The following is a 10,910-nucleotide window of genomic DNA, read 5'->3' on the forward strand; positions in this document are numbered from 1 at the left end:
AGGTTCGAGCTCTTAGCTTCAGTATTTTTAGTTGCTTTTACCTCACTTATTTTTAGTCCCGCCAGGGTGGTGCAGTGATATGGCGATCGACTACTGTACCCCAAGAATGCAGGATCGAATCCCAGCCTCGGCGGGTACATTTCGATAGCGGCGGAAAGCAAGACGCCTGTGTGCTGTGCGATGTCAGGGCACGATAAAGATCCCCGGGATGTCAAAATTTCTGCAGCCCTCCACTACGGCGTCTCTCATAGCCGTAGTCGCTTTCGGACGTTAAACCTCACAAGCCAAACCAAACCAATCAAGTTCAGTTCAGTCGTTCAGTCGTGTCCAACTCCTCGTGACCCTATGGACCATGTCACGCCACGCTTTCCAGTCTCTCACTATCTTCCTAACATCACATCACTTCATCTGCAGTGCCTCGAGGATGCCATCTAACCATCGCGTTCGCTGCCTACCCCTTCTCCGGCGACCCTCAACCTTTCCCAACATCAAATATTTCTCCAGCGACTCCTCTCTTCTCATCAGATGACCAAAGTAGCTGAGCTTTAACTTTAGAATTTGACCTTCCAATGAGCAGTCAGGGTTTATGGTCGACAATATGGTCTGATTTGATCGTCTGGCAGTCCAAGGAACTCTGAAGAGTCTTCGCCAGCATCACAATTAAAACCAATCAAACCTCACGGTTTTTAGATTAGAATGGCCTCACTTCACTGTGAGACTTACGCATATATTCTTTGCGTCCATCCTCATGATGCTTCAAGTAAGTTTAATTTGCTTACTCATCACACGCGCTTTGCTGCAATGCTTAATTCTGTCCGCTATGCGATGAAGCTTCCTCAAAATGCGGCGAGCACATTTTGTGAAAAGGGGACCACTAATACAGTGTCGCGCGTCGAAAGTGGTAGCTTAGGAACTTTTGGGCGATTTCTCAACGTTCGGACAGCGTGCACAAAGCGATCTACTTGACAAAACCGAAAAAAAAAAACGCAGTTCTGTCTTGGTTTTTATCTGAAATGTAGGCAACAATAATGCTGGATTTCATCGCATTAAGGTTCTCTGATGTAAACGAATTGTGGCTATTTTTTTTCCTGGCCATTCGGTAATTAAAATGATGGGTTAATTCTGACATTTTTGTTCTTGTCCCTTGAACGCCAAGTTGAAACGGTTCATTGTATTTGGCAGCAATATGGCAGCTCCATTTGTTTTCATGCTGGTTCGCTCTGCACAATGAAGCGATGTGCCAAATAAAGCGTAAACTTCATACTGAATTTTGCATAGGATGTATGCTTATGCACATTGCGAGCTTCTTTATTCTGCAAATACCAATCTGCAAGACAATGTTTGTCTTGTGGTTCGTCAGCACATTATGGTGCTTTCATATCCTTAGCTTTGCTTTGTATAATATGATGGCAATTAGGAAAATCGTTTATTCATTATACTTCGACTTGCACTCACCTGTTATCTTCAAACATGTACTCTCCTCATACCTGAAAGAGTGGATAAAACACGAATTGAAATCATTTTTGAGAAACATGAAGAAAAAACTGAAACCTTCGATAGGCTCTGCATCTATAGACATTCCTTGATGAAGTATTTGAGAGGATGGAAGCATGATCGCAATGGCAAGTATATGGTATATATCGTACATTAAGAACCATAAGCAGTGACGACGTAATCTGTGCAGAGATATTTTGCAAATATCAATGGAAAAATATATCCACCAACAGAAACCCTTTTTTTATTTTTTCCTGTCAGCAAGCCCGAAGTGGGTGCCGAAGGTTACGTTGGCATAAATATTTAGGCTGCATTTGATTCCCCCACACCCCCTCCCATACACACACGTTAGCGACATCTGCACACTGTTCCACCGCATGATTAGAAAATCATTTGTTGGCGATTTTGTTCTTTTTTAGGCAAAACACTTGGCCGCAATGTGAAATGAATGGCGTGATTCTTCTGCTTGAATGCTTAGAGGGAACGACTAGAACGTGGATTTCGCTTGCTGGCTTGATCTGTGGGAGCTATATTCTAACCTTATGGCTATGGACTTTTATTATCAGGTGTTTTATTCTATGTATTTAACGCAACAATGACATTTCTTATAAAATAAATGCACTGTTACCCGTAATTGTTGCGACAAGTAAGCCATCAAACACTTAATTCAAACCCAGCGTAGTGAATCTTGTATGTGTGTGAGCAGATTATATACGAATAGAGTTTTACTGTAAAAGTGAGTTCAGGGGAACTGTCGCGGAATTTATCAACGACGACTATTTCATGATGTCGTGTTGCTATTCACACAACGGATGAGCTTTTATACTTATTTTCTTAAAACCCAGACGTTTCGATGCGCTAAAGGGGCGTTATTATGGAGTCTCCTTATTGTGTTTAATCGTCCTTACAGACATCCCCTGTATATGATTTTTTGTTCTTTGCACTGGGAAAAATGCAATATTTAGGGAAACAATTTAATTTCCTTTTGTGGTACACTCCATTTTTGTTTTATATTTAATGCTGAAGACATCTGTTCGATCTTCTGTCAGTACTTTCTTGTGCGTTTTCTCCGTAATTTAAATACGGGAAGAATTATTTACTAACTTTTATTGAAATGGTGCCTTCTTATATTGCTATATTTTGTAGCCACGATTACCATCTAAATAGAACATTCAAAATTTATTCATCACTCGCCTTTTTTGTTATCTTAAACAGGAAAGTTTATACAAGCAATATTTATCATATCTATTAGCAAATGTGTTACTTTTCAAGGACGAATTTTGAGATGATTTCGAAGGAAAAAAAGATTTTAATTTTTCACGGGTAGACAGAGATGGGAGAATCGGAAGTTGATCCATTTTGCTGTCGCGCTAGCGCAAAATGCCATATTCACGTCAGGAAATCTAAGATTAGAAGTCAATTTGGGCGCGGTAAGCCTTTCATGTCTGCACTGACAATAAAAAGTGCTGAGAAAAAAGATGAAACAGAGTTGACAAGTCATTTGTGGTTGCTTTCGTCTATTCGTGGTCTTAAATAGCAATTAGTCCCTATAACTTCAGGAATCGCATTTTTTGTCTTTTAAAACATGCCTCCAGAACTTAGACGAAATCCCAGCAATTAACTTCATTCCGTCGCTTAAACTAGCATGCATAGTCTTTTTCCCTGTGAATTCACGTGAAGAAGGCAGATAGACGGAAAGACGACAACGAGGTGCAGCCGTCCCACCCGCTGCAGCTTCAGGAGGAGCGCTGCTTTCACGAAAGCCGTCGAACGGCCCCCACGTCTACACTCACGACATGGCTGACTTCTAAGCTGTTCCGAGTGTAGCCCCAAGAACAGACGACTTATCGACAACTGATCGAGCACCAAAGGTTGCTCCCCTGAACGAAGCAGCGTCAACCAAAGTCGGGGACTCCGTCGTATCAATACCCGGGCACCACAAGCACTCGTCCTAACTCCGACAGGTGAGGAACGTGGCTGCTTGACAGGCTTCATTCAACCGTAATTCCGACACGTTAGTTTGACTATCACAAGCTGCTACACTAGCCCTGACCCTAACCTTAACACTCTTACGACTGTGTACCGATATAAATCCCAACCGGTGATTCATCATGGCCACGGCTTATAAGAAGATGAATCCAAGGGCCTGCGGCACTCACTACCCGTTCGTGCTTCATGAGACCTTACGCTCAGCCTGGGATCAATACGAGGTACTGGAGTACCTGAGCAGAGGCACGTTCAGCCAAGTTCTCAAGTGCTGCAAGAAAAGCACGAACGAAACTGTTGCCATTAAGATATTTAAGGATCATCCATCTTGCAACCAACAGGGCCGTGTGGAAATGACCATCCTGCAAAGGTTGGCCCAAGGACCCGAAGACAAGCGTATCTACTTTTCGCGCCCCTTTGACTGTTTCCTGCACAAGTCACACACGTGTTTGGTCTTCGAAATGCTGGCGCTCAGCCTGCATGATTATCTCAAGCAAAACCAATTTTCACCGCTGCCACTAATGTGCATCCGACCTATCTTGATGCAAGTGCTCACGGCGCTTGCCGAGCTTAAGCGGCTTGGAATCATTCACGCCGACCTGAAGCTCCAGAATATCATGCTAGTGGACCCTGTGCGCCAACCATTCAGGGTGAAACTCATCGACTTCGGCTGCTCCTCTTACGTTTCCGCTGCTATTGGAGCCACGTATGTGCAATCGCGTTACTATCGTGCCCCTGAGGTCATTCTGGGCTCACCCTTCAACGAAGCAATCGACATGTGGTCGCTTGGCTGCGCCATGGCTGAGCTATTCCTCGCCTGGCCCCTCTACCCCGGGTCAACAGAGTATGAGCAGATACGGTACATTATTGACACCCATGGACAACCCGAACAGCACGTCCTCGAGGCTGCAACCAAAACCGAGCTGTTCTTCTGCCGAGAGAATGAGTCCAGTTATCCGTTTTGGCGCCTCAAAAGCCCCGAAGAAAATGAAGCCGAAACGGGCAAGAAATCCAAGGACTGGAGGAAATTCGTGTTTAAGAGCCTGGATGATCTGGCGCATGTGAACATACCAGAAGAGCTCGACGGCGTCGATCTTATCGCAGAACAGGCGGACCGACATGCGTTCGTGAATCTCCTCAAGCGCATGCTCACCATGCAGCCTGAAGACCGCATCCGTCCGGAAGAGGCTCTGGAGCACTTCTTCCTCAACTGCGCTCATTTTGCCAGCTATTTGTACTGCGAGCACGTGCATGCATCTGTCAAACTCATGCAGGCCTTTTGGTTCCCCGATGCCATATATGCATCAGCTCCAACCTTCAGCCAGGCAGCACCACCCTATGCTGCGCATACGATGCAGACCCACGGCTCCCGCATAGTTTCTGACAGCTTCGGAGCTCAGACAATTGCGCCTTCTTGCCACTGTGCGTGTGGAATGATTTCTCCAGACAGCCATGCTTGGGCTACATTCATGGCCTGGCAGCGTGGGTCTTCAGCAGAAGCATTTCCGGTGCAGCAGCACGCACGAGTCTTTCACGATAACACGAGGCACGTCATGCTCGCTAACCCTGCGGGCATCACCAGCACTGGCAGCATCTGCAACCTGGTTCCGTCCATGTGGAGCCCCGTGCAGGATGGGCCGTTGTTTACGGCTTATTCCACCGACAGCAACAGGGGGCCGTTCTTCACGCCCAGTACTACGTTCTTTCCCAGCAACAACCCTATGCCAGTCTTTCCCTTGGTGCCAGGAGTGGATGCTTGGGGTCAAGCTGTGTTTTTCACTATGAATGCCGCACCGTATGCTGCTAACCCAGGCTCGCTCCGACGCAACGTTTGCTCTGCTCAGAGCATGTGGTAATGTGACTTGTTTCTGTGTTTTTTTTTTCGTTCCTCACCCGGGACAAGTTTTTTTTTTTTTTTTTTTGTAACCAGATGTCAGTGCTTTCATGAACTGTTTTTTGTCAATTGACCTGCTTATACAGCTTAGACCGAGACTTACAGCGAAACAGAATATTAAGCTTTCTATTCAGCCTACTGCAGCATGTAATGCTTAACGATCAGGACCGTAGTGACCATTAGCTTCCAACGCTTTTGGCACCTACAGGACGATGCTTCCTCCGCAGATATTGTACAGAAACACTGTTACTAGCTTCCTTATTGGCATTGTAACTAATTGGCTTAGTAAACCGGGCTGTTAAACCGCACTGCGAATTTTGTTTGTTTGATTTTTTACTCCGAGATAATTTAAGTGCTGTTCAAGGATGTTTAAACTATTTCCTGCGATCATATTTTCCGCCGCTAAGACTGTACTCACATTCAAAGATATTATTCCTTAATTCGTTTAACACAGCCTAGAAGTGATAACCACGCTAAGCTTTAGTGCAACCTATTTATGTGGGCATATAACGCAGTTGCAGCATGAGAAATTAGTCAGCTCTGCTTCCTAGGAATAACTTAACCATGCCACTGCTTGGCTATTCGTTCCCTTTCAAATGTACTGTCGATCATAGCAAACAATATCTGATGAAATATGACACATGGCAATATGTGCAGCAGGTAATCAGTTGACATTGCTTGGTTCCACTTCAGCAGCATATTTTTTAATATTGAAGCATTTCTGCTCGCATTTTTGTATTTCACAAAGGTTTCTTTGCATCCTTCTTCAGAGTAAAAACAACTGCCCAAAATTTGGTTTGGAGCCTGCGCCCAGGCAAATTAATCAACCACGCTGGCAACAATAACGCCACTTCTCGATCTCAGTTACTGATTTTTTTTTTTCATACGCCTAGCTGCTCGCCTTTCATACCGCAATTCATATGTCTTCGTATTCCTATACCCTTACCAAACATTTACTAAAGACATTGGCTACGCTCAAAAAACGTCCAGTTGCTTACATAAATGGGCAAGACTTCATAAAGGAAGGCTAAACGAGACAGACCTTAGCTAAACTAGTGCTAAGTAATGCTACATGATGTAATCCGAGCTTAGCCAAGTTAACCAGTCACTTAGTTTTTTTTGACTTCCAAGTAAATGCAAAAAATGTTCGTGAAATAACGTCACAAGGTGTGCTGTCATAACACGGTAGGGCATGGTATGCCATAGAATGGCGTGATATCGTACGATATAGAATAGCAGTGTATAATTAGTTATCGTATGGTACGCTGGCTTAACGCCCAAACCCATCTAACGGAATTTCAGAGACCCTGGACTAGCTACAAGATTTTACTTGGGTTCTTTTCAAGGCTTTTACAGAGAATATGTCGCCATCTTATATAACCAGCACTCTCGGGATTCTGCCCCACGCCTGTGGTTGTTGCCACCAGACTTCCTAACGCTAAGCAGACAGCAGATGTACTTTAGTTAGGACGTGTTATGAAACTAATTTAGGACCGACTAATCAGATTACGGCAGTTTGATAGAATTTTCTTTCATGTGAATATTCACATCTATTTTGGTTGTCTTATAGTAGTTATTCTGTTTGTGTTTTGATGCTGTTATTTTCTAGTTCTATTCGTAATTGCTCTTATTCTACTCTTTGTGACAGAGGCTTCTAACAGATATCGACAACGTCGCTGCTGTCGACGCTATGCAGCTTTTAATTTAGGGTTAAAATAGGAGTGGCCTCAGTCACTCATATATCTTTAAGGCAAAGTGAGGGCTAAAACCTAAACGTAGGCCCTTATTTCTCCCGATTCTTTAAAATTTGAAACTAAAATTTTAATTGTAAAGATATCTGTCGCCCGTCCTTTTCGCCGGTGGGAACTAAACGGGCGGTAGAGGCTGCTAAACGTATCGAGCGCCTAATCATTTCCTTTCAAAATAACGGCTTGAGGGGCTAGTCGGTGCTGCATAATACCCAGAAATGTGGCGCAACAAACACAAACACAAGCGAAGAGACACAACACACGCGCACACTACCAACTACAATATGGATCTGAACACACTTCTTCTTCACCACTCCTCTTCTTCTACACTCAAGCACATCTTCTCATCATCCTCTTCTTTGCCAAGGGGATAGTGGCACTTTCTTCTCCGCAGAACATAAACATCGTCCAAGCATGACAGTCACCAATTATACACTCACTTGCTTCTCCACACCTCTGCTTTGCCCAGAAGCTAATACCACGCTGGACAGTCACAAAGTCCACCACCAAAGTCCACTGGATATTTCCTTGCAATTTGCTGGAGAGATCCGCCAGCTGTACCATGGCGCCATATCGAAAGGTCACGATAATATTTTCGAGGGGCTGCCAGGATACTGAGGTATCAATGGAAACCGCCGGGTGGACGATGCTGCTCGTTCTGCCCACAACCACGGAGTCCAAGTCCAAATCCCTAAATCCAGGGTTGACGCAGCATGGGCTATTCGATCTTTGGCCCTGTAGATCACCTGTAGGCCCTTTATTGTGGAACACGGGGGAGTTTTGCAACCGCCGCCTGATTGCAGTGGACCCTGGACTGCGCCTTCGCCTTCCTCATAAGGTAGCGTGCCGAGAAAAAAAGTTGTTACGACCTTAGTACTCGAGGTTGCTCTCACGAACAAATATGCTTTTCGGATTTGTAGGGCCGGCATCTCAACCTGTGAAAATTGTGGCTATGTAGAGACATTTGAACATATCCTGTAGGAATGTACTGCATTTGTGACTCAGAGACGTTAGTTGCGTTGTGCTTTGCACAGCGTCGATCCTTGCCCTTTAACGGCAGATAAGATCCTTGGTCCGTAGCCACGACAGTCGACTGCATTCAATGCACACAAGGCACAGTTTAGTTACCTGACAGCCCAAGGCTCAACCCTGTTCTCTTTTTTTACTCTCTCCCCTTGGCTAGCTTTTGCATCGTGGGGGAGAGATACCAGTTGATCAGTGCCACACGGCGAAAAGCGGAAAAGAAAATTTTGTTTTCGTATCGTTTTTTTTTTTTCTTTGCGGGGGCTGCACTACATTCCTCGGGGTAATCAGGCTTCCGGTCAGGTATTGACGCGTCATAGAGCGCATCGTTCGTGTCGTTGGCTATATTGTTTAGCGGCTAAAAGCGCTGGTTTTAAAAGGAGCCACAGATAGTGGAATGCGGAGCGAAACTGGCTGCGAAATGCTGTGGCAGCCTGGTTTGATTATGTACGTCTTTCAGCTACAAGGTGGAACATCTCGGTAGTAGCACTGAAGCTGCTGGACACAAATAAAAAATCAGAGGGTAAACGTAGCTAGTGGAAGGTGGCCAGTTCGAAACCCACCGCCGGACACCCACAGGTAAAATTGGTACAAGCGTCCCCCGGCCCGGCGCCCGGCTCTCTCAGGGGTGTGCGTTTGGAAGAGGCTCTGCTAACCCTGCTAAGCCCCTTGGAGGGCTTAAAGTTTCGATCAACTAATGACCTGCAAAGGTCGGGTTCTCACAGGTCGGGTTTCCACCATGGCTGTAGCATGGCTGTAGGGCTAAAAGAAAACTAGGTGTGGGCAGCAGTCACAAGGGTTTCCAGCACAAAAAAAAAAAAGGGGCCCCATCATGGGCTGTTGCCGCGTAAGGCGGACTTATTGTTGTCCAATGGCGGAACGAATCACTGCCACATCGGCGCAACTATTTGGGCCGTGACCCCTTTTCCCAAGCATTTCCCCCCAGAAGAGCCGAGCACCAGGCCGGGGGAAAGCTTGTACCCATTTAAAAACCAGTGGGTAACCGGCGGTGGGTGTGTGCTGCAGCTGAGGCTCTAAGGGAGCACTTCAGGTGAGGCTCAAAGGAAGTACCTTTGCAAGACAAACAGAACCAACTTTGCAGGCTGCGAGGTTCGAAACTGGGTTTGGGCTCACTGCGGAGGAGGGGCGCGCAGCGGGGTTTACGAAGCTTCTCCCAAACGCACACCCCTGGAAAAGCCGAGCGCCAGGCCGGCGGACGCTTGTACCTATTTTTACCGGTGGGTGTCCGGCGGTTTTGTTTTTTAGTTTTTCGGTGCAGGCAAGTTTCATAAAGAAAATAGAAGAATGAAAAAAGGCTGGGTAAATCTTCCCCGAGAAGGCATTTTTCGAAACAACCAGGCATCAATACCTTTCAAGGCGCAGGTTTACTTTTGCCAGAATAAGCTGTGTTCAGTGCGGCGACAACGCTTTTAAGAGAACATTCCCTGGGCTAGCTGGCGCGCGTTTCACGTGCACTGAAGTTTGACCTTCAGCTAACATTCAGCCACGTGCCTCACGGCGTGCGGTCTGCCCGCCGCCCGCTTTTTCGCACGTGTGGTACACAGAGCGGGCGGCACTCCATTCATCATTTTCTGCTGCTGCTTCTTCTTCTTTATACACCTGGCAAACTTCATTCGTACCGCTACTTGACGGTATCCACCGATGTATGGAAAAAAATTTATTTGCTACGTATTTGAGATATTTGCGACCCTTACTGGGCACTTGTGTGCTGTAATCGGTCCTCGGTCCGGGATGCCGCGCACTCCACTTCTTCCATTGTGACACGGCGTATGTAAAATTGTTCCAGTTCCTTGTCCTCACTGGCCAGCATTAGCTCATTGCATCCCAGTCGGCTTGTCTATCTCCCTTAGAGCAGGCCCATGTGACATACTGTCGCGTCGGTCTCCGCGGAGCGCCGCACGTGACCATCCCTTACCTATGTGCCTCACTGCGCATGCGCGGTGCTCCTCAGCTGCTACGCAGTAGCTAAGGATATAAGCCGTAGAGTAGGCGCTCCTTTGCGAATGCGTTTATATACGCTGATAATTGAGGCGAGTGGTAGTGCTATGCCTTGGATGAGGCAATGACGCTTGGTACGCCCGCCAACAGCGATCGCCGTGAAGGAGCGGCCCGTAGGAAAAATGAAGATGAGCGAGCTAAAGGAGAGATGGAAACTCTAGAAGAGCGTGAAGAGAGACATGCAAAGCGAATACGCAAAGCGGCGGAGAAGGTGCGAAAATAACAAGAACAGAGAAACAATTCGGTCTCATCCGCAACTACTACTGCTTTCGATTTGCTTATTCTGGTTTAGCTAAGTTAATCAACTGCCAATTTTTTCTCTCCACGCTGCAGCCTACTGTCATAGATTGGTTCAAGGTGCGGAAAATTTATTCCATTCGCGAATTCATAGCGGCCCAGCTGATGCCAAAGCACTTACTAGCAGTCCTTAATATATCGAGTTGTCATCTCTTTTGTGACTGCTGAGCTGAGAGGATTCATTTCGAGTTAGATCAGGCTGGCTGGTTCGTAGTAGGCTATTCTGTACGAGCGAGATGCTTATGTGGCAGAAACGAACGAAAGTGACAACCTATAAATCTCTTTTCGTCACGCAAGAAACAAAGCCTCAAGTATACCAACAGCGATGCTCAAGTATAGCAGCCGCGATGTTCAAGTTATAGCTAAAGGAACGCCGCAGCCGCCTCTGCAAATGGCGAGCAAAGCTGCCGCTCCAGCTGATTGGTGTTTGACAAAGCGCCACGCCACGG

The 10,910-nt window shown here is 46.2% G+C and overlaps 1 protein-coding gene across 1 annotated transcript; it reads left to right on the forward strand.

Moving 5' to 3' along the window:
• Window positions 1-3,605: 3,605 nt before the first annotated feature.
• On the forward strand, window positions 3,606-5,336 carry Hipk (Homeodomain interacting protein kinase). Its single transcript, XM_084577912.1, has one exon. The coding sequence runs from the start codon at window positions 3,606-3,608 to the stop codon at window positions 5,334-5,336; it is 1,731 nt and encodes a 576-aa protein (XP_084434038.1).
• Window positions 5,337-10,910: the final 5,574 nt, after the last annotated feature.

Source organism: Amblyomma maculatum, chromosome 1 (assembly GCF_055883805.1).
Source record: "Amblyomma maculatum isolate TAMU_Amacu chromosome 1, ASM5588380v1, whole genome shotgun sequence".
In the NCBI taxonomy this organism is placed as follows: domain Eukaryota; kingdom Metazoa; phylum Arthropoda; class Arachnida; order Ixodida; family Ixodidae; genus Amblyomma; species Amblyomma maculatum.